Source organism: Protopterus annectens, chromosome 2.part0, assembly GCF_019279795.1.
Source record: "Protopterus annectens isolate FY-2018-M chromosome 2.part0, PAN1.0, whole genome shotgun sequence".
NCBI lineage: Eukaryota > Metazoa > Chordata > Ceratodontiformes > Protopteridae > Protopterus > Protopterus annectens.
In genome coordinates, this window is record NC_056728.1 from 1,297,157,795 (window position 1) to 1,297,183,618 (window position 25,824).

A 25,824-nucleotide genomic window follows, 5' to 3' on the forward strand; every position below is an offset into this window, starting at 1 on the left:
CTTTTGTGATCAAATTACATCTTCTAGGAATGAAAGGGCAGATTGACCATGGATGACTGATGGTCTGCAGGCTGTGAATCGTAAAGGACCATACAAAAAAGAATATATGAATTCAAGTAGGTCCTGTGCTTTGGAAATATTAGTCTCGCCAGTCTCATTCGTGGGATCACTGGTGTGATTTTGTTAGCATTGAAATATAATCTACAAATTTTTGACAGGATTCAGTAGGGCTAAATGTGGTCTGCAGTTCAAAGTTGTCAACAGAGACAGTTTCCTCTAAGAGAAGGATGTCATTCCCAAAATACAGTGCCATCTCATTAAGGAATATAGTGAATAGTAAGAGGGAAAAAAACTGAGCCCTTTGGAGTGCTCATTATCACCAGCAGGGAGGAAATGTACTGATTAAATAACCCCATCTGACAGACTGCACCATACCTTCAAGATAGTTTGTTTGCACTCTACATTAAAGGCAGATAGTGAATCATTTTAAGGCACTGAGGTAGACCATATGTGGCTAGAAGTTAAAAGCTAGATTAAAATAATAAAATAACAAATTATGGACAATGGTGATGGTGCCCATATCAAATGCCTTAGAGAGATCTAAGAACAGGGTTCTGACATCTGTACAGTTTAGAAGCATGCAGAGCTATTCACTGAATCAGTCCCCACAACAATTCACCAAATTATTCCAGAAATATAAGATTCTGATTCAATTCAGCAATGACCACATGAATCCCGAATAGATTAAATACAAATGTATTACTCTGACTTTAAAATAACCTACATCTAAACAAATATGCCTACATGGTTTTAAAGTAAAGAGACAGAAAATATCCATTATATAATAAAGGCTCGTTAGCATACATTACAAATTGGATATCATCTCCAGAAACAGAGCAGCATTTGGTTCTGAGGTTCTCCGGAATATTAGAGAGTGTCAAACCAGCATGCCTGTTATAAATTGATATACCAGCAGAAAAAAGTCCAGCCGCCTAAGTACATTGAGCAGTCAAACTTTCTATTGGTATATACTGAGGTACAAAACAAAATGTAAGAAAAATGAGGTACATTATGCAAAACTAAACAAACAGAAACTTACCCAATTTTCCTTATATTTTTGTGTGATCCCTTGTAAAAATAGTTTTTTAAAACTGTTAAAAAAATAAACAGCCACAAAGATTCTGATTTCTCTGTTGATTCTCCTGCATGTATGTACTATACAAGATTGTGAATGCAAGTCCCATATGCATGCACAGTACATTAGTCTAAGGAAGAGAACACAGAAGTCTGAAGTCCTGTTATACAAAGACATTATTTAACAAAGGTAAACAATTTCGTTTTTAAATAATGTAATTGTATAGCAGCAATAATCCACTCTTGTTTGTGGGTATATCATGATTTACCCACTGTTGGCCTCACCCTCATGATGAAACTATACCAGCAGTGGGTAAATCCCTATAAACCCATATACAGTCATGGATTATTGCTTAAATATAAAAGCAATGTACTCTTAGATGACCAATGAAAATATGTCACAATAAACTTGATTTACATGTCAGAATGATAAGAACAATTTTAAATACAGTAAGAGAGACCTAAGAGATGCATGTGTAAATAAATACATTTGCAAACAGTTGATCAAATATAAATATTAAATAAAATGAATAAACAAATATTGGCAGCTTAAATCGCTTCCTGCAGTAGTTCAGTTGAAATAAATGTAAGTGAAAACTGCCTCTGTTTGAATTATATTCAGTGGACTTGCATCTATCAGGGAATATTTATTATTACATGGATTTTTGAACTGTGTTGGTACTAGAATATCTTGGTAAGGATAAGCGATCCTTGATTACGTATTAGTGTTATTTAAATTTGGCGCCTTTTGGGTGCCGCTCTGCCGTACAGCTTCCTCATCGTTTACATTTATATAAATATTAAATACCTGTATAATAAATAATCATAGTAAAAATCTCATATTTAATTAATTATTGAAGCCTCCTAGCTACAAGGTCTCAAAGGCAGATATAAGCCAGGTCTTCTTCAACAATAACTGCGACAAACTCAAGTGCAAATTTGGGATGACACCTAACGTGTTAAAACAAAAACAAACAAACAAAAGAAAACTAATTTTGAAAACCTTATGAATGCCATTATATGTTCTTCCAGCATTATTTTTATTTTATGAGGGGTTTGCCCTACATATTATTTATCACAGGGACTAATATCATGCATCGCTCCAGCATCATAACAGCCCTTTGGTTCTTTTACAACAAATTGTGTCCATCAATTATAATATCAAATGATTTTAGTTCTGTGATGGCAAACTTTACAACCCTTACAGAAAATATCACCATAATGACTAGAAAAGATGGTATGAAAAAGTGCTTTAAGACCCTGTATAATGAAAAAGAAATTATTGCTACCAAAGATAAAACATTAATAGAAAAGTATCTATCAATATAAATGTACTGCTGCTCCAACAGGTCCATTAAATGGCTGGGGTTAACATTGTCCTCACAGCTATAACCCTCATACAGAAATATTTTTCCATGAAAGGAAACTACAGGGTTGGTCAAAAACAAATTAATTATGTTCACACTAAAATAGCTCAACAGATTTTTCAAGAAATAAGGTAGCTTGTAACTCAAAATGATGCACACGTATATAAATCAGTTGTTTCAATAATAAAAGGATAATAATCCTGCCAGCAAAATATTCTATCATCATTGGCTGTAAAAAGAAATAATTATAGTGATTATCAACTCCAGTGATGCTCTAACTTCAACTACAATGGGTCTCTTAGGTAGACACAAAGGAATTTTGTGCACCATGAGTAAACAATAGATCAAAGCTATCCACTATTCAGTAAAGCAAATGCCAGCTACAATCATTTGTAATTTAATAAAAAAAATCAATTTAGTAGAAATTATGCAAATGAATAGAAAAGAAAATTAAATATACAATCGGGATTATCACTGCTCATGGAAGAATAAAAGAATATATTTGACTCAGAGAGAGTTGGCAACAGAATAACTCTAACTGCATCTAAATAATCTTATTCTTACCACTTTCTAGAAAATACTACAGCCTAACTACCTGGAATTCTCTAAAGCTCTTCATTAACTGCAGGTAAACCACAGGCAAACTGTCAATGTTTAAGCTTATTGGCTCTGGGAAAGCATGCAGTGCTTTCTTTCCTCTACAGTCCATGTAAATATGCCTTACTGCTTAAAATTTGATTTAAGTTCATCAGGTCCATAATCTAAAATGAAGAAAGTATAGTAGCCCTAGTTTACAATGTAAGTTAACAGGTTTTCCAAATCCAGACGGCAGTCCAAAGGAGTCCAAACAAAGACAGAAAGAATAAAAGTCCTGGTTCATCTCTTCTTGTAGATTAATATTTGCAAATTGAAACAGAGTTTTCTCTCTATTAAAAACAAACAGCTTAAAACACACACAGAGTTTGATTCCAAAATAAGAAGCACTGGATGTGAAAATGGTTCCATTCTACCACATATGGCTACATAATTACTAAAAAGTCATAATTTTCACACATCTAATAAAATGTACAGCATTTGACACTGAAAGAATGAAAACATGTTTTGCATCTAATAAACCACATAACATTTAACATTTCTCCCACCTTTCTAAACTACAACTGAGTTTTAATGACACATTACTCGAGAATGTGGCTTGGGAAAGAAGTGCAACTGTACAGCTGCATCATCTAATTCCAGGCATTGGAAGGCATTTTGCATTTTTGGTAACATGACAGTACCCTTCTGTCATTTCTACCTGTCATCTTTTTGTCTTAATAGTTAATTTTGCCCTTTTGATTGGACACACCCTGAGTTGGCAGTGGGCATGTCTCCAAACACCTGTTGCACTGCTCGGATTTAAGCCTTGATACTGGACAACTACTGTGACAGCACTACTTCATCCACTGTGACATCAGACCAAACCTCATAGAAGGTCTACCACAACTTCCCCCACTGATTCTTCATTTAATCCACCACAAATACTGAGTAGCAATGGCTCTCCATCACAGGAAGGCTTCATCATGATAACAATGTCTCCATCACAGTAAGGCTTCATCATGATAACAATGTCTCCATCGCAGGAAGGCTTCATCATGATAACAATGTCTCCATCGCAGGAAGGCTTCATCATGATAACAATGTCTCCATCGCAGGAAGGCTTCATCATGATAACAATGTCTCCATCGCAGGAAGGCTTCATCATGATAACAATGTCTCCATCGCAGGAAGGCTTCATCATAACAATGTCTCCATCACAGGAAGGCTTCATCATGATAGCATGCACATTTTGTGTTTCTGCCTCTTATTTGTCAACTGCACCATTTTACAGATTTAATAAAACATAACAAGAATTGCACATATCTGGTAAAATAGATGCCTCTTGATACTGTCATAACTACATCAATTGTAATTTTGTGAGGCAGTATCAAATTATCATCAATGTGGTATAGGAGTAGCCAAGCACTTAGGTATTCCTTTAGAATTTTTGAGAAAGGGACAGGAGGATAGAGAGCAGTCAAGATACATATTTTATGTAAGGTTACTATAGGTGCCAGTTTCAAATTGTTGGCACTATTCCTTCTTTAATCAAATGGCTGATTAATATTTGGACAGGGAAGACTATGGTCCTGACTACAGCTTTTAAACCTGTAGGGGCAATTTTTTGATGGAGACCAAAGCAGGTTATAGTTTATAAAATAATGTGTAGATCATGTAGTGGTAACAGTATCATACATAAGAACAGGAGCGGCACTGACAGGATAAGATAATGGTATGTCGACAATCATTAGATGAAATTCACTTTACTGAATCTCTAATGTGCAAGTCCAAATTAAGTAGAATGTAAACATGGTTAAGTTATGGAAATGTGGAAGGATGTCCAGAATGCAGGAGCAGATTGTTATTCCAGAACTGCTTAAGGTGTTTTGAGAATTGTTTTTTTTTTTTTTGCAAAAACAGTTTAGTTTTCTAGAGAGCAAAACTGACAACATAGTTTCTGGCATTACAAAATCGTTTGCCATGAACAAGCAATTTTGCTGGTTATAGTTGACTTGCACATTGTCTTTGGTGATATCATTATTTTAACTTGCAAGTGATCTGGGGTAGATGAGAAGTTCCAGTTCTGCACTTCCAAAGTGAAACCATGTTTTGGATGATTTTAACTAAAAAAAAGTAAATTATTCTGCTGCCTCATCATGTGAGAGTCATTTGGTAAGTCCTTGATTTATACAGTGTAGGGCATTAAAGAAATGTCCCACATCACACTCCTTGTATACTTCATGAAAAGGAAAACTAACTCACTTTATGGATCTTACTATGGCAAAAATAGGTAGATGATCATGGGAACAGTTAATCATCATGCCACCTGTGGCATTACCAGGATCAGATGAAAAGATGAAGTCTAGTTTTCTGTCACAACCAAAGGCATTGTCAGCTTTTGCAGTGACAGAAATAAGTTGTGGAAGTACAAAACTCTGAATTGCTGAGTCACTCTACTCTTCTTTTGACAACTTCTCCTTAATGTAATATAATAAGATGAAATGATTGCACAGTGGAAGAAGCAAAGTTCAGAGCTTCTTCAATGATTAAAGTGTGAGAGTCAGGAATAATGTAGATACAGGAAAGAGAGAGTAATTTGATTTTGATTTTAACTTCAGTTAGAATCAACTCACTGTATACATAATAGAAAACCTGATTGTAAATCAATATGCAGCAGTAACTAGAGTGGTTAAAAAAGCAAAGCTTCCAACTCATTGTAGTTTTTTCCTAACAGACCACAGGATGCCATACTCTGAATCAATGTTTAAGTCTGTAATATGTTGTACACCACAAGTTACAGGTACAACCACAATGTCAGGAAGGTAAATTGCTCCCCCAGTTCTGCAAGAGATGCATTTTTTCTTGTCAACTTTTGCATTGTTGACATGTACTAGCTTAAGAACTTTGCAGTTTGACCAGATACTGTTAATAGGGCTAAATATAATTCTGTTTACCATGGAACAGTGGAATGAATTTCATAGACCGGCCAACCCAAATTTGATTTGGAGTGACTGACAGATGCTGATTCACTCATGCTTGAGGGAGGAGGCTGGTTTGGCTCACTGCAGTGGTGGCACCTGCCAATAGGTGAGTGTTGACCCACAGAGGGAGTCTTGCAGGCCTGCACTGTAGTAACAGCGCATTGCTAGACAAGAGAGGCATGTGTGCTACAACAGCATGGCAGTCTCTGAGTATCTGTTGTTGTCAAGTCTGTAAGCTGCTTGCAGGGATAGGAGTCTGGACAGTCTGTGAGATGAGCAAACTGCCACTCCCCCTGATAGAGACCTACTTCCCAGGAAAGGAATGGATTGATAAGGCTCTGTTGACAGGAATGAATGTGCCTGTGGACTCATCGCAATGAGGGATGCTGGATTCTCAACACTGGAAGAATAAAAGTACCTATTTGTCAAAGATAAAGTAGCAGTTAGGCAAATCCCATGGACTAGGGGGACCATGGGATTAGGGGAATAGTACTGTTGGCCCATGGTCCTGAATTTGGTGGATGCCTCCATAAAATAAAATAAATGATGAAAAGGACACAAAATTACAGGAGTGGTACTTTTACTCTCTGGATTGTCTTCTAGGTGATAAATTGTAGTTTACTTCTCTCTTGGGTTTAAGCTATATTATCACAGAAATAGATTTAGTAATGACTGGCACATGCTATTTGTGAACTTTGAAACTTAATTTGTTAGCGTACTGTTTTATATTTTGATGACTGACAGTTGTCAGAGTATGGTATAGTGTACCTAGTGTTGGTAGCCAAGATGCATGCAAGCACTAATAATATTAATGCTAATAAGTATGACATGCTCATGTAAAAGGAGTGGACTGATTCACTATATTCGTCTTATTAGCTTATGAGGAGAATGCAAATGGTGTGGATGGGAGGGATGAATTATCCACATTTCTGCACATTAATGTGGAAGTCACAGAATTAACTTCTCATTCATAGCCAGATATCATTTGTAATGCCCAGTGGAGGTGGCCAGTGGTGGGCAGTGTGCAGTGTGGTGTGAGATCTGTGGAACAGGCAAGCTGGAGACAGAAAACTCCGTGAGCAAAGACAGTCGTGTTCATAGCGATGCACAGGGAATACAAGTGGGCGATAAAAAAGTGAAAGCTAGCTACAAAAATAAAATTGCCACTAATTCCAAAGACAACCACAAAGCATTCTATAGCTATGTCAAGAATCTCAATTGCAACACCCAGATCTGCTCTGAGTTACAACACAAAGGCATGAAAATTACAGAACCAACTGATATTGCCAACATCCTGGCAGATAGGTTCAGTGCTAACTTTACCCCCACCCCCACCCCCTAAAGGGCCCATATCTATATAGGAAGAATGCAGAATCCCTGTAATCACAACTATGCAGGTGAATGCTGCACTCTCTAAAGCCAAAAACACAGCATCCATGGGACCGGACAACATCCCAGGCTGTGTTTTACATGAACTTCAAAATTAACTGGCTCCCCACTTAAGCACCATGTTCAATAATAGCCTTGCATCAGGCTTTGTGCCCACTGAATGGCACACAGCAACAGTTATCCCACTCCACAAAGGGGGGAGCCACCACTGATCCCAGGAACTATAGACCTATTAGCCTGATGAGCCTGGTCTGCAAAGCCATGGAACGTATCATCATGGAACTCATAAACAAAGACATTGGTAACCTCCAAACTCTGGATCCCACCCAGTTCGGGTTTGTGAAAGGCAGATCATGCCTCCTGAACCTGATTGACTTCTTTGAGGCAGTCACCAAAGCCGTAGATGAGGGTAAAGTGGTTCACACAGCCTATCTTGACCTCGCCAAGGCTTTCAACACCATCCCCCATTCTGGAATTATAGCTAAACTCAATAAACTAGGCATAAATTCCTACGTCACAAGATGGGTTGCCAACTGGCTCACTGACAGAACCCACACTGTAAAAGTTGCAGACTCCAAATCTGACCTCAAACCAGTGACAAGTGGAGTACCACAGGGTTCCGTCCTGGGACCGCTCCTGTTTGGTATCTACTTCTCTGAAGTACAGGCTAACACAGAAGGCCTCTGGCTAATGAAGTTCGCAGATGACTGCAAACTAGGAGCCATAGTCAAGTCCCCAAATGATGTGAACATCCTACAGAAGGGCCTCTCTGAGACAGATGCCTGGAGTCAGAGCCATGGCCTCAAGCTCAATGCCAAAAAGTGCAGTGTCATCCCCTTTGGTAAAAACTCTGTACCCATGAACTAACACATAGGCAGCAATCTACTTAACACCGAATGTGTGATAAGAGACCTTGGAACCCAGGTGGACAGTAGTCTCTCCTTTGATAGTCACATCGCCACAGTAGTCAGGAAGTCCTTCTACGTGGCAGACCTCATCATAAAAGGGTTCTCATCCAGGAAAAAAGGGGTCATTGTTACCTTCTACTCATCACTCATTAGACCCATTATAGAGTACAACTCCCCTTTTGGAATGCACCTCACAAGACATCTGCAGCAGCTGAAAAGGCCACAGAAGTACCTCACAAAGAGGATTACTGGACTCAAACAAATGCCCTACACTGACCGCCTCAAAAAACTCCAGCTTTACTCCGTAGCATATCGCCTACTCAGAGGTGATCTCTGCCTAACATATAAAGCTATGTCAAACCCAGAGCTGTTGGACATGCTACACCTAAAGAAATCCCAATCCCTCCGAGCTCCATGCTCTAGGGACCTAAACCTTATCACCACAATAAACAGGACATGCTGGAGGGATAGATTCCTATCCCAGAGACTTCCCATACTCTGGAACAGGCTACCCATCTATGTCAAGCAAAGTTCTTCATTAGCACTCTTCAAGAAAAATCTTGATGAGTGGATGGGAAATAGGAAATACACCCCGGGGATCACTTCTGTGTCTCTGCTCGACAGTGGCACAGGAAAATAACTTTCTTGGGTGGCATAAGCCAGGGAACCTTGTTGGCTAGGCTTGCATAGGCCCTTGGGCCAATAGCCTAGCACCTATCTATGAACCTATGAACCTATGAACCTATGAGATGTGGACACAGTCTGCTGAATAAAGGGTGAAGTCCATATACAGTTCCTATGCAGAGGTAATCTTACTACACAAAAAGCTCTGAATGGGTGACAAGTCATCTTCTGGGGTGTTGAATAGCATACCTTTCAACCTCTTAGCACAAGGAAACTGGACAAAGCCTAAAATAATGAGGAGTCAACAGCCCAAAAATAGGGACAGGTTTTTAATATTGCTCTTAGAAACTTAGAAAGTTGGTAGAATAACACAATTTGTTTTAGCATGCACTTTCTGAAGGATATAAAGTCTGAAACGCAAATGTGTGTCATTATTTAGTGACTTCAATCCTCAATGATTCACCAGAAAAAACACAAATTTTATGAGGGACAGACCAAAAAATTGAGGCAAAAATCTGGACAGTTGAGAGGTATTTTGTGTAGTGATCATTGCTCAAAGTGATCTCCTGAGGTGTTCTGTAGCGATCATTACTCAAAGTGATCTTCCTGGTGCAATGTGTCAGAGTAATGGGCCTGTTACTTTGCTCTACTGAAAGCAACACAGAAGCCTGTTGTAAATTTAAATTGAAGGGTCAAAATCAAAAATGGTCTCTGTAGTTCACAAAATTTAGATAAAGCTTCTAGGCAGGCAAGACCATGTGGAGACAATTATCCCTATGGACAAAAAACTTCAATAACTGAGGTGTAGTACAGTACATACATATACCCATTGTGGAACAAATTCACAAGGGTCATCATGGCAAGTGTTTAAATATATAACACTGTGGCTGTAGTACAACAATTTTAAAATATTAGTGTATACCAAATTCTACCTACCCACATCATGGTATTATACACAGCAGAAGGACCCAAAGTCACTCCAACAGTGTCTTAGAACTGATGGATAAATTGTAATCCAGATACTGCTGGACCTGCTGGAAATAAATCTTAGCATATCCATAACTGTATATTATGATTTTCTTGTCACCTCATTTAAATGCTTCTTCAAAAGATATATATTTTTTCAGAATATCAAAATCTCTAGAACATCCTGCCACTGTTAGAACATTATTATTCAAACATATGGACAGCCTTTGTTATGTATACTTAAGTGTAAAACCATGCATTTCTTAGTGTTACACCACATACCACTGGTTTCAGACCATTTCATTAATAAATCAAGAATTTTGTAGAAGAGATTCAGGTCAAAAGGGTCAGCAACAATGCCACCTAGTTTAGTGTCATCTACATATGTACACAACCATACATGTCCTAACACAGGCACTCTTGAGATAAATAATCCAAACAACTGGGAACTAACACAGATCCCTAGAGATTCATCTGACTGTAAAGTTTGTTTGTGTCTTTCGGCTTTTCCCAGTTAGGGGTTGCCACAGCGGAACTCCAGTCTGCTAATGATTGGTAGTTGATTTTTATGTGCCGAATTACCAGCCCTGACGCACAACCTTCAACGAAGGTACGCCCATTCACGCATGTCTCCACGCAGAAGACGCTCTAGCTGAGAATCGAACCGGACAGCGTCTTACTGTGAGGCGACAACGCATACAATTTGCAAATAAAGAAATTACTTCAGACAAGAAGCAGCTTTGAGAGCCCTACTTTCATTTTTAACCACCTTTCTATTGTGTGATACTGCAAAGGATCTTTCCACTGCCATATTCTTTTGGAGAACATGGTACTTCAACAGGGACACTGCTAGTTTTTTTTTTTTCCCTGTAAGCCATGAGTTTTTAGAGTAGAGAGATTTTTCACAGGGTTACTTTTTATAATCAAATCAAAGGTTACAGCACTTCTGGGAAATGGAAATGTCCTTACATTCAATGAAACTGATTAGCATGCAACTTTGCATTCAGCAACATTTTCTTTCATGCCATTCAGAGCAAGTGTAAATTATCAGTAGAAAAACAGAAGGAAGCCTCCTGTTTACAGGCTACATTAATGGTGCTTTACTCCCCCATTGTTTTAATTATCAAAGCTAAAGAAATGGTGCAGGTTACATATGGACTAGCTGTGCAGAAAAAGCTCTCAGCAGATGTACTTTTAACACTTTAATAAACAAATGTGTTGTGTGATCATTGTTTAATGGCAGAAAAAATTATTTAGCTCTAGTTTGATACGCATTCCCTAATTGTCCTCAGATCAGTGACTGGCCAACATTCTGCAGTTATGAAACCATACACTGGTGTGGCATAAGTCCTGAATGAAGAAAGTATATTATGAACATTGTAGGTTAGTGCCAATCAGAAACTGATAGCAAAATGGATGAAAACATATATAAATAGTGGGATTGTGTAAGGTGCATAGTGATACTTTGAGCTAAATGGGAGTGACTGACTAGCTTCTGAAAATAACTGAAAAATGTCTAAGTCAGTAGTGTAAGAATAACTGCTGAATAAAATGATATAGATTCTATAGACTAAAAGGGTAGAGATTGGCATGCAAAGCTTGTTTGCAAGCATAGAGTACCTATATGTTTTAAATTATACTTCAGGTAAATGATTAAGTGAAGCAATCTAGATGGCCTACTATAAAAAAAATAAAGCAAGTAGTCAACTGCAGTCACATGATAATGCATACCAGTCCAGTACACAATAATATAGACTGTCAGGCTACAGACATGAGAGCACATTGATTAGAAATGCTATCTTTGTGTTTTTAACGGCAAATAATTGGCTGTTAGTAATATCATTTGTCCATCTTTTTTTTCTTCTATGACAAAACAAAAATCCTCCTGAATGAGTTGCACCTCAGTGACATTTTCCTACTGCTTATAGTCAGGAGTCAGTTCTGGTAGCCCATAATACAGCAGGCTTACAGTGACACCAAATCACAAAGTGTGTTTAAGGTAGATGGCAGAATGTAGAGACGGTAATACAGTACAGGAGTCTAAATCATTGTTTTATACATAAAAATGTACTTATGTTAAGTGCTGCAAGATTCACACCTCTGGCATCCCTTATTGTCTCTGTACAGTAGGAGATACACTGTTCATTTACAGTTAGGTGTCAGCCATTTAACCAGTTTAGAACTTAGTGGTGCAGACAATCTGTGCTGCCTAACACTTTACCGCTAATGGACTCGGGGGGTTCTCTGCACCCTAACACAGTTATGTTTCCTCATTCTCCTTATTGCTTCTGTGCTCTTGCATACTATTTAGATTCATCTTTTTGCCAATGACAGCCTTAGCCAACATCACTGCTTTGCTGTTACGTTTCAGTCTAAAGTTGCAATACAACAGATTGCAGACATTGTTTTAAAATATCTGAACAATATCAATATTAATTTCACCAAATGCCACTTACTAGTTAAAGTCTTATTAAATAATTTGAGTCTGTCTTCCATGGCCTGTATCTTTCATGCCCTTACCTGAAATATAATTATTGCAAACTTCCACAACAACATTTTATCTTGAATGTGGGAGATCACATTTCTCCGAATGAGTAAAATGCACATTTAGGAATAGTATCTGAATGCAGAACTTGAGCAGTGAACCATTTATGGCAATACTGTCCACATAAGTTTGCTACGGTTCCTGCCTTCGACGGGTAATTCATGTGATTATTCTGTATCCCATGTCATTTCCAATTAATATAAAGATACATTTTTCTTATTCAGTATTATCTGCTAACAGTTTTTATGAATGATGTGACTTGCTGTCTTTTGCAGTATAAGCAATATTGTAAATGGAGTAAACAAAGATGTCATATACATACACCTGTGCAGGTCATCTGTAACAACCCAGTATAACTTCAAAAAGTCTGAAAATATGTCCTTCTTAGACAAATTCTATTTATAATTCTTGTTTTCTCCCATGTTTACTACTTTTACTCACTTTTTTGATAGGTGTATTTATATAAAAGCATTACATATCATTTATATTATTACATGTAATAAAATAATATAATACAATATATAATAATATAACAATATTTATAATATTTATAGAAAACTGCAAGGAACCACCACGTTGGAAATATAATAATTTATTTTAACAGAAACAAGCGCTTTCACGCACCACCATGGCACGCTTCCTCAGGTTATGCTTATACATTGAAGTTCAATCCTTAAATACAAAAAACATTCCCAATTATTTAATCAACACATCAATTAAGCAATTAAGTTAATTCACTTTTAAAAGAGATATGGCTACCTATAGTATAACATATAGCAGCAAATTTTTTTCAAGAACTAATGGAGCCACTATAGCATTCATAGCTTAGTTTGTATATATAAAGGCTATTAAAAAGGAAATAAGTCTTTCCAAATACATAAGTCTATTTCAGATTTTAGCCCATATAGCTTAATTTATCATTAATATTAATATCAATCCCATAACGTATCATAAAATCATAAAATATAAACAATATAAGAACTATATCTATTATGCGTTATTATGAATTCATATAGCAGCATTCAACCTGCAATGTATAAATATATAAAAAATTATTAATAGATACTATAGCAGATCATATAACTAACAATGCAATATATAATCAATTCATAACTCTAAAAATAAATCTGATATATGTGTACATATATCTATAAAAAATATAAAATAATAATAAATCAAATATTTATAAACCTTAAATAAATATTTCAAATATTTATAATTTTATGAAAATACTACATATTTAATTAACTTTATCAATTCCTAATTCTAAAACAAATGAATACTCTATATAATAAAATAAAATAAAATTATGAAACCAAAACATAAACCTGTAATGTGTATAACATAAATAAAGAATCATCCATTCCCTAGTAGAGCCGGTCGAATACTAACTGCTGAATTCAGACCAGGCTCAACATGTGATCTGAAGTTTAATATCCACCTCAGTTCATTAAGTTCAAGGGTATCTATTATATTCCCCTCTCTTCTATTCTTATGTACAATCTGGATGACCCTAAATTTAAAAACATGCTGAGGGAACTGCTGGCAATGCTTGGCCAGCGCATTGGTAATGTTTCCCTTTCTTATGTCATACACATGATTATACATGCGGTCTTTAAGCTTCCTTGAAGTCATACCCACATAATATTCATCACATGAATCACAAGTTGCTAAGTATATAATGTTGGTTGTATATTTATAATATTACATATATTACATATAAGCATTACTTATTATAAACCTGGAAGTTACACAGGGAAAGGTACCTGCCTAATAGTGCAAGCTGAAGAAAGGAGATTTAAGAAAAACACTGTCACAAGCAATGTGTTGTGGCTGAATATGCACATGATCACAGCAGTGATGACAGAGTGGTGACATTTGTTGCTGTGGGAATGACGTAAGTGTGCCCAATACAGGTAGAGTACAAGTGAACAGTGCAGTGCATTTATATACAGTGCCTGTTAACAGGTATGAAGAAGAAAAAAGGAAATACTGCATTGCTGATGTTATTACTCTTGGAAGATTCCAGATGACAATGTAAATTGATTAAGACTGATGATCTTACTCTGTTCTGCAGGTTAGTTTAGCTGTTCTTCATATAAAAGTAAAAATGCTTTACTATAGTTTTGTTACAACACAAATCTGTCTATGCATTACTAAAATCTGCACAGCCTAAAAGAAATCTCAAGCCGAGTGCCCCTGCCGGAACCACTAAAAATCCTAACACATCTCCTTTAGTAAATAATAATAATAACAATAATAAATCCAAGAATCAGTGCATGCACATTTTCAGGACGCTATCATTTTTTCAAGCTATGACATAGTCAAAGCTCTTCTTTTAATCAGTACAAGTTCTACACACCTTAAGAAACTGGCAAAAATGTTTATGCGCCCAGAGCCTATTGTATAAGATTACTGAAGTGTGTCCTGACAGAGTGCTTACCAATGCAGGAAGTGTTATCACTTGCCACCCGATAGCCTTCTAAACAACTCCATTCCTGTAATGAAGCAGAACTTGGCAAATCATTCCTGCAGCTCACCAACAAGAAAAGTGCGGTAAGTAAAAGGGGCATAATCCTTCTCACAGATGTCCCCAGCCAGATATTATTCATTTGCAATGCAGCGTATCCAAAGCTGGGGAATAAAAGAAGTTCCAAGACAACATCTTTTCAGGTCACTCATGTTTTTGCATTCCCTCCCTCAGTGTCAGACATCTAGCATCTCCTCAGTTTTTTAAGAGAGAGACTTCATTGTCGCAAACTGAAACCTTCAATTAATGTTGGCCATGCCTTCTTAGTTTGTTTAGAAGCAAAGTATGAGATGCCTGACACCCACGTGACACATTTTACACATTTTTAAACTGAAGCTGATAGGGGCATTCACACAATGGTATTCTAGCCATCGAAGCTGGGCAACTGTGTGAGATAAAACTAAAGCTACTGCAGCAGGAGCTTTTGTGTTTCAGTTCATTTGTGACTACATAGGCATGCTTTCCCCCTCCCCACCAAAAACCAGAGTTTTCATTTATGTCAGGGACTAAATGAATACACCCCTCCTTTAAACTCTACTTTCCCCTCCCCCCCCTCTTTCTAGGTCCATTTGACAACAGTGTGCTTGCAAATATTAATGCGGACATTGCAGTATCACAGGGAAGTCAGCCAAAGAGCAGCTAGGCTGCCTTTACAAGAGCCAGTCTGTGTGAATGTTTGCTGTCTGGAATGTACCTGGTGAATTCAGATTTTAGGCAGCATTGCTAGCCATCTTTGATGCAGTCCGAACAGAGCTGCACTATCGTAGGACCACATATCTTACATTAAACTATAATCCTGGTTACTGTAAAGTTTTAGGCATTATGTTGTTTCAAAAGTGTTAGCTTATGGTGTTTCAGTTTGTCATTCAGTCAGTGTGGCACTTTAATGTAATAAAATGCATCAGATGACAAGCAGAAAAATAAATGTTGAAAGCATACTTTTTTGCGGTTGTCATTTGAATCAGAAATTAAAAGTATAAATCCTATGCCATATGGATTAACTAATAAGAAAAAGATATCTGACTGATGGGGTTGTGGGTTAACCAACTAATTGCTTCTTTAACCAATGCAGTAAGTTAGAAATAACCTTTCCCATCTAACAAGTATTCCTGCCGGCAAAATAAGGTGAATAACGTAGGACAGATGAAATGTCAGGTGTTGCTTTAGATTTTGGAGGAGGGTAGGGGTTGCATTTATTGGTGAAGCAGAATTTCTGGAGCTTGGTCTTCACCATGATGATATATCAGAATATGCTGCATGACAAAGTAATCAAATATCAAAATACATAAATGTCAACAAAGGCCCTGGGCATAAAGAATTCCATGCTCTTAAATGTCGCTAAGAGTTTTGAGCACAGGAAGGTTGTGACCATCTTGAGTGTTTTGGCCCTTCCCAAAAGCAAGGTCAGTGGAATGTAATGCCTGACTCACTATTATGTTAACAGCAAAATGCATGCAATAAGCTCCATAGACGAAACATCTGGGATGATATAAAATTCTTGTGCAGAGTTAAGCATAGGTAACCTAATGCATGTTTCATTGTTAAGAATAGAGCATATACCAGCGCATGCAAAAGGCATTGTGACTGACTAAGATACATCACATTTTGTTTTAATGGGAACCATTTTCTATACTCATTCAACATGTATTCTGTCTACTTCACTCTTAAGTATGTATTTTTGTACTGTTAAATGTAGTCACTTTATGTGAACAAATAATTTCTAACTTTTGTCATTTGTTTTGCAATTACAGCACTGTTGGTGATCCTTTTCTGTTTTAAGAAAACAGCAGTAGTTAGTTTTTTTTTACAAACCGGTAACAGGGATAATAGGCTTGTGTAGAGATTGAACATTGGCTTATACAAATTTTAAATAACAGTAAACAGTAGTTCTTGTGCATATGTGTATGAAAAGGAAGCAGAATGGAAGAAAGGTGGTTAAGACTTCCACAAGAGTGTCATGGGTCTGTACTATATGCTGATGAGCTGGTCCCTTATAGGTTTTCATCCTCAACATTACATTCATATTGTTACCAGTCCTCCAGACCAGCATGTAATACAGTTCCTAGTTACCAAAGTGAGCTGACAAGTGCGTACCAAAACATGTCAGGTGTGAGTGCTGTCGCCATAAGCCTCAGTCCCTGAATGCTTCAGTTTCTTCTTTCCACCTTACTGTACTTGGCTGTCATTTGATCTTGTGTTATTTTGTGTGTCGTATGTGGGAAGACTTACTGAATTATGTGGTTTCTCAGTTGTGTAAGCCATTTCTGCTCTGCTGACTTTTCTAAGGCTAAATCTTCATTTTCCCCAGGAGAGTGGCAATGCCCATTTCTAGTTGTCACTTTGTTAAAACAGGATCATCTGCACAATCTAACACACGAGTAGTTGTTTTGTGCAGGAAGTACATGATATTATAAAATGTCTTAACTGCTTGCAGTTTGGACCTTATATGACTTGGTCTGCCTATGCATACTAATATGACTGTTTCTGCCAAAAAGAGTTACATGTTACTATGTGTTATGGTAACCAGATGTTGTTTTTTTGGGGTATGGTCATGCATATGTTGAATATGACTACTTTGATGTCATCTTTTTTTTACCTGGTCACATAATCTTACATTTCTTTTGCAAATGATTTTGAATGCTTGGATCATTTTATAATTTTATTTGTTCTTTTGTTTTTTTGTTTGTTAATGATTAGATGGGCTGGTCATGGCACCCTTTTCTGCCATGACCCAGACACAGTGACAGATATTACAATAATGCTGAAGCTTACATTTGTACTGGAACACTTTGTATAATAATGCTGGAGTCTATAATTGTTAACATAACTTTTTATTTTTAAAACAAGTAGCATATATTTAAAGTACTCTAAAGAATTTAAAACACAGAGCTGAAAGCTTGTTAGATTTTGTGTAATATTACAATATCCAAATAAGTAGTTCAAAGATCTAAAATGTTAGCATCAATTGTTGCATTATTCTAATTGTATTAGTAAAAGTGTATGTGTAAGTGCATCACTTTCTGTCAAATGTGCACAATGTCAACATCAGAGGCACTTATCAATAAATACGCTGTATTCCTGAATAAGGTCTCTTAAATACCTGTATGAAACAATGTACAAGTTTAGATGTTTTAATTTTTATAATAACATAACTTTTCAGATCCATGGATGCCCCTGGTATATTTCCACCATGTTTTCCAATTTATTCATGCTAGTTTTCTTATTATTACTCCATACTCTTGTTTGGGTGTGATGTAACTTATAAACAGTGAGTTTACCATTTTTAATTTTGTATGTTTTATGAATCGTTTTACACAGCTTATAGTTGTATAACTATCATTAATCAATTATTATTATTAATGAACTGGATCTACCCATATACCAAGGTCCTAAAATGAATCTTTCAATCACTGTGGGTTGTATTAAATACTCACCCAAATCCTATAGGCATAATTTCTGATGCATTTATCAGCATAGTATTTTTTCTGCACCCAAATGGTCTGTCTAGTTAACTTATTTAAGTTATTTTGCAGACATACCCTGTCTTTAACAGGTGTTATCAGTTTACCTAATTTCAGTTCATCTCCATGCAGACTAAAGAGCGTCTCAGATGAAAAAGAATGAAAGATCTGAAAGATAGAGCCCTGTGGGACACCCTGACTGTAATCTTGAATTTCATCTGTCCAGTTCCTGTATGATTACCTGCCATGTCCTAGCTATCAATCTTATCAAGATTACATTAATACCTAGTTCTTCTAATTTATTGATCAATGTTTTGTGTATGACCCTGTCAAAGGCTGAAGACAAGTCTATATAAATTATATTGCAGCACACTTTTTTATTTGTGCCTGTTTTTATACTATCACCATTATTATTATTATTATTATAGAACATCATGTTACAGGTAGTTATAGATCAACTTTCTACCTATGTATGCTGATTTATGGTTTTAAGTCTCAACCTTTCCAATTTGGATAATAGTTTATCCAAAATAACCTTCTCCATTATTTTTCCTTGAAAATAAAGTGAACGTATGGGCTAATGACCCTGAGTCTGTCACATTCCCCTTTCTCTTAAATATGGGTTTAACAAGTGCATGTCTCCAGTCTTAAACAATCTCCCCATGCTTGTATAACCTAGTGAATAACAAATATAATAGTACTGTAAGTTCATGCTAAAATGTTGTCAAGTCATTATTACTAATTATGTCTCCTCCTTGTGCTTTTCTGGGTCCAGTTTACATAGTTCTTTTTTGAATATAATCTAGTTTAATTTAAGTATCTGAAGTTACTTGGATGTTCCTATCTCAATTTATCACCCCCTTTGTAGAGACAAACCTTCTGCATAAGATTCTGCGGTACTTACGTATTATCACAACCATATTTCAAGGTTGCTGTAAGTGGTAATGTTAGAGTGAAATGACTCTCTGATGCAGTGAAAATCATTAGCGCTGCTACTGGCAAGCTGCAACTGAATGCAAGATGTCATTAAGGCATACATTAGCAGCTTGCCAGTAGCAGCGGTAACGATTTCTTTTACTTTTATTTTCCAGTGCTCCTTCTACATGTAGTAATTTGCATGCAATTTTCCACATACAGATAGACATGTTTAATGGCGTACACATTACTATATAACTTAAAAGTGCTTCTACAAACAAACCCTCAGGTCTTTGCAGGTATTTGTTGGCTGCTTCACAGGCTAAAAATAAGTAAACGGGAAAAGTGTACCTTAAAATGAAGACCACAGTTACAGTCCTTTTGTACCATTCACTTAGCTAAATAGAGAAACTATCTGGAGACCAAGACATTACAAAAAAAAAAAAAAAAAAAAGGCCAGTAAATAAGGAATCCCTTAAGACATTAGCTCATTCTGAGGTCATGCATCCCTTGTGCCCTGCTGTTTCCAAATAATGAATCACATTTGTGAAAATTTGACGTACAAAATAGGGACAGAATGTAAACATTGCTCTTAGAAACATTTTGGAAACTGGAGAAATCGCTACTTACGTATTATCATAATGCCGAAATGTGGTTGCGATAATACGTAAGTACCGATTCTGCAAACATACCTATCATCTGTTGCATTTAAGAATACATTTTAGACTCTACACACAGTTTATGGCTTTATATGTTTTTATTCCTACCACATCTTATCTATCTATAAAATGGTTTCCTATTACACTCAAGATCTTTATACACATTTTCTTCAAGTTTTTCCTGATTTTGTTTCAACTATGTTTCATTTGTCTGGCCATTTTGCTTATTTCAGTTTTCAAAGTTATAGTTTGAGCTTGTTATCATTTCTTGTATTTTTTTTATCCCAAGTTGCTTGTTCTTATGGAAATATATCCTCTAAATCCTAATGTTAAACATCATTTAGATTTTTCTATTCAAATAATTTGTCTTTCAAATTTTGTTGCATTTCTTCTGCAGTCTTTCCACTGAATGCATCACTTCAATTAATTTTACATAGTGACAGTTTTGCCTACATATAATCTGTTATTAATCTTCTATGCATTATTGTAGATTTCAGATTGGCAGAATTGTCTAGCAGTAATTTGACCTTTATAACCCCATGATCAATGCATATCAAAGATGATAAAACTTGACATAAACTAACAATCATTTCCTTAGGAACCCAAGTAATGTCCAGTATGTTCCATTCTCTGATAAATTTGTTTACAATCTGCAGCGATTACTGTTCCTGAAGATATATATTTATTTTATTTATTTTATTTTGTTTTACATTTGTTGACTGGGATAGTCCAACTGGATACATGTCCATTTTCAGCGGAGGCCCAGGGAGAAAAGCTCCAAAGGTATGCATATAAAATCATTACAATGTCATATAGAACAGGAGTAATCATAACATAATACAAATATAGCACATTTTACAGTCTAGTTAAATTTATGGCAATATACCACATTTTATAGTACAGTTAAATTTGTACAGTCTAACAATCTTCTAAACTGGCTTAACAAAGATATTTGAGTACCACTTACAGACATAGGATAGGTACACCAGTATGCATAAAGATTTAGTCAGGCTTGGAGCAGGGACATATCCATTAAGACCTGAAATACTCCTTGAGAGCTATTTTAAATTGAGATAGGGTGGTATCCAGGGTAATGTTAGCAGAAAGGGAATTCCAAATTTTGCCAGCAGAGTTTGCGAACAGGGAGTCATCAGCTGAGTTGTTGGATTTGATGGTTTGCACTAATAGTCTATTAGATGACCGGAGTGATCTGGAGTTGGAGTGGGGATAGATGATGTTTTTCGGGGCAGGTGTATTATCTGGTTGGTTAAGTGCTTTGTGTGCAACAATGAGTTGATTATACTGAATCTGCCTGGGTAGCTCTAGCTATCCGAGATAATTCAGATTTTTACAATGATGTGTTCTATAGGGTAGACCAGTTGCAAATCTAGCTATGTTATTATAGCAGCTTGAGAGTTTATTAAGATAAGATTTATTTAGGCTGGCAAGTAAAGGGGAAGCATAGTAGAGTATAGAGAGTAGATGGGAGTGGGCAATGGAGGTCCTAGCATATGGGGTAAGGAATGGCTTTATCCTATAAAGTGAGCCCAGTTTTCTGTTAATGGTTTTGATTGTTTTGTTGACGTGCACATCAAACTTAAGATTGTTGTCTATAATAACTCCTAACAGTTTTGTATGGGCATCTGGAGAGATAATGGTACTGTTATTAGCCTTAATGGAGAGAGATAACGTCGTGGATCTTTGAGTGGGGGTGAAAAGTAGGAGCTTTGTTTTATTAGGGTTGAGAATCAGACAGCGAGCGGCAAGCCAGTTCTCTACTAGGTTGAAAGTACTCTGAGTTATTGATAGCAGCTCTGTTTGTGAGGTGCCAGTGCAGATCAACGTTGAGTCATCTGCATATTGAATGCAGATGGCTTCAGAGATTACAGTGTGGAGGTCATTGATAAAAATGGAAAACAGAAGTGGTCCCAAGATAGACCCCTGTGGGACACCTAGAGTGTTGGGTAGGAGGTTTGAGAGTTTGTTCTGCAATAAGACAGATTGTTGTCTATTGTGCAGATAGGATTCAAACCATCTGAGAGAGTGATTACCTAGGGAAATTGTTGCCAGGGTGTTGATGAGATGATGGTGGTTAACCATGTCAAAAGCCTTGGACAGGTCCAAGAAAAGGGCTGAAATAGCTTGTTGTTGTTCCTGTTATAGTTTATTGCATTAGAGAAGGTGAGGAGAGCTGTGGTGGTACTATGATATGGTCTGAAGCCATGCTGGGAATTAGCCAGTAGGTTGTTTTGGATTAGAAAGTACAGGAGTTGTTTATGGATGCATTTTTCCATTATTTTTGCCAGAGGTGATAAGATGCCTGTGGGTCTATAATTGGATAACTCAGTAGAGTTACCACCTTTATGGAGGGGTATGGCACGAGATATTTTCCAGATAGAGGGGACTGAGGCTTCTGATATGGACCAATTAATTAGAATGGAAACAGGGTGCGCTATGGTATCAGCAGCTTTTTGCAAATATTCGGCTGGGAGAAGGTCTGCAGCTAGGGTAGTAGGTTTTAATTTTTTGAGAAGTGAACGAATGAAAGATGTAGATACTGGCTGGAAGCTAAAGGAGGGCTGGGAGCTGGGAGTGTTATCCAGTGGGTTAGAGTAGTTAAGGGGTATTTGGCTTGCAAGGGCTTGGATAGTTTCAGTAAAGAAATTATTAAAGGTGTTAGCAACATCCTCTGGTAGTTTATCGGTAGAGGCTGAGGGAGGTGGAGTGGTGGTTTGACCTAGGTGCAGTAATTTGTTTATCCCTGCCCAGAATTTTTGGGGGTTATTTTGGTTCCCTTGTTGGAGATGGAGGTAGTAGTTTTATTTTTATGTAATAGAATAGCTTGTTTTGTCTCATTTCTTAGTTGTCTAAATTTGGTTTGATTTATAGGGTCTTTTGTAGCATGCCATGTTGCCTATGCCTTATTTCTGACTATGATTTTTGTTTTAGTTTCTTTAGATAGCCACGGGTACATGGTAAATAATTTCCATACTAATGCTGTAGAATCAATATTATTCCAGTCTGATTCTGGTTAATTTAAGTTCCCAAACATTATCATTTTCTCCCTGTGTTGTTTAAAACAAGAAATGCATGAATTCCTCTTGATCATCAACACTTAACTTTGGTGGTCTCTGTATTTGAACAATTGTAATCTGATCAAATGTTGCCTTTATTATCACTGTTACACAGCCTACAGTACTGATGTTATCATCAGACATATAGCCACATCTCGCAGCAATTTTTAATCCTTATCATGACAGCTCCACCTAATTTTTTGTTAGAATATCTGTTAAAGTAAAAACATTTATACCCTGACAGAACTGGTTTCCAATCATTGTTCTTTAACCATGTTTCACAAACAACAACAACATCAGCCTTGCAAAAAAGTAGCAAACTTTCCAATAAAAACTTCATTATCAATGCTCCTAGCATTAACAACACAACAATCAGAGATCCATCAAATATTGCTATCTGTTAAATGTTAAATTTCTGACCGGGCAATACTCCTGTCTTGTGTTAATGAATAATTGCACTATATCTGCTGGAAAAAGTATCTTCTCTTGCCTTGACAAGTAGCCTCCATCCTGTATAAATACGTGTGCCCAAAATTATGCTTGGATGTTCCACAAATTTCTACTTTTTAAAATGGGCCATTTTGTAGGCAGGTACTTAACGCAAAAATATTTTCATTCATGCAGTCCTGACTCTCCTTTCTATTTGTGATTTGAGAAAAACAGGTCCTAGCACTTGTGCAAGCTAAGCTATCCAAGAGGGCTGTAAGTTCTCTACTAACAGCCGATGAGTCCTTGAAGATGAAATCATTTCACCATGAATAAAAACAGTTCCAAACTACCTTACATTAAGGCATTATAAGGCCCTTTCACATCCTTTATTTTTGCTCCTTGCAAGCAAAGATAACCTCATGTTCATTATCCTCACTGCAAATGTAAGTATTTGTAATCTTAACAATTCTCATCTAGCTGTCTTTGTATTCCGTAGTCTGAGCTATGTTGTCAGCATCAGTCTTTCTCCTATTTTTTTTTCTTACAGTAATGTTCTTTAATCCTTCCAAGTTCAGTATAGATTTCTTCCTTTTAGCCTGCTCCTCACCTTTTTTTCAACTTTCTCTGTTGGAAAGTAATGTCAATTTTTGTAGACTGAATGTTTTGTGATTGAATAATACTATCATTCCCTGTACCTGTATATTACAAAAAATAGAAGTATCCTTTTCAGTATATATAGACAATAATCAATGTATTTTTCTTCCTAGTTATTTGTTGTTTTTTTTTCTTCTACAGGCTCTGAATCCCCAGATTGCTGAATACTTACATCTGGAATTCCAAAGTTGTCATCAGTCAGGTGATCTTTAATTACAACAGACACTTGCTTTCCTAAACGTGTTCTGTTTGCACTTTGTCTAATATTATTTATCTCATCAGCCCAGTCATTAATATTTGTAACAACATTTCTCCAAGCCATGCCAACTGCACAAGTGTAATCATCTTCAGTAAGTCTAGATTTATCATCAGTAATATTAAACAAATCATCCAACTTTTGAAATGAGGAACACTATTCTCATATGTTATCAGGTGTTACCATTTTATACACACAACAATTAGCACACTGGGCAAGATACTTAGGCTTCTACAAATCATTAATGGCATACTCATTTCAAAAATCCATTATCAGCTAGGAACAGTTAAAGAATTCTAAACAAAAAAAAATCAAAATCAGTGACAACAGATTTCCAAGAAATTAAAATAATTAGTAATTTAAGTTAAAAGTGAATGAGGAAATCACACAAACAATATACAAATAAAGATTAAATTAAATACAATGAGCTTGCACAAGGGGAATAATTCATACAGTAGCCACTCTGAGCTACAGTACCAGTTATGCCATCACACAAACAATGGATGCACAATACTTTCTGTTAACTATTGCTGGAAATTGCACCTCATAATAACAATAAAAATCAGACGTAAAAAATATAAATCAACCAATACTGCTTTGCCAATACCTACCGTTATGCTGTACTCCCTTTCCCAATGAAGCCTAGGACAATGAGCCTCAGGGTAAATTTGCAGTTACCCATTCAATCACCCAGGTTCTGTTTCAAGGATGATAAACTGCACTACTTAACCTGCAGGGAGCTTGTTCCAGAGCTGGAGGAGGCACTGCATAGTGAATTGATCTCTTCATCACATTCTGTTTAGCTACTGGTGATGATTTAGGACAGTGGTCCTGCTTTTGTAGAGCTATTAGACTTGCAAAAATACAGGAGATCAAGGATAACAAAGTCTTTAATGGCAATGTAGGCAAGACACAGATTGCTCCTCAAGAGTCTATAAAATACTGAGCAAAGCGATAGAACTTCTAGCCCGTCTTGCTAGCTCAGCGTTTTTGGTTAGGATTCTCTAGGGCTTCTCTTGTTGTTTGATAAATCTAGTGTGGAACATCCAGAAGTAAGTGTTATACTCAATGACCGGTCTAATCAATGCTGAATATAAGGGAACAATGACATCAGCACTGAATAGACCAATGCTGAATATAAGGGAACAATGACTCCTTTAGATCTTGGTGATATACCCTTGCCTATCAGTTGTGAAGTAGTAGGACTTTGCTGACTATGGCTGCTTCATAATAATCAAAGTAGAGGGGGTTGTCAGTCTAGGATCTAAGTTCCCTGACTACATACTACTTGTTACATTCATGCTGTCAGGAAATAAACATCAAAGCACCTGGCACATGAACTGTATGAATTCTATC

The 25,824-nt window shown here is 36.6% G+C and overlaps 1 protein-coding gene across 3 annotated transcripts in view; it reads right to left on the minus strand.

The window, feature by feature from the left end:
• The window catches only part of EGF (epidermal growth factor), a 1,284,649-nt gene extending 1,269,220 nt beyond the window's left edge, over positions 1–15,429 (minus strand). For 2 of the 3 annotated variants that reach the window (XM_044061466.1, XM_044061465.1), the window contains exon 1: positions 14,934–15,428. In XM_044061466.1, coding sequence (XP_043917401.1) covers positions 14,934–15,102 — 169 coding nt within the window. In that variant the 5' untranslated portion in view covers positions 15,103–15,428. Of the gene's footprint in view, positions 1–14,933 lie in introns of all 3 variants that reach the window. The other variant, XM_044061467.1, reaches the window with a different exon arrangement.
• Between the last annotated feature and the right edge of the window lie 10,395 nt (positions 15,430–25,824).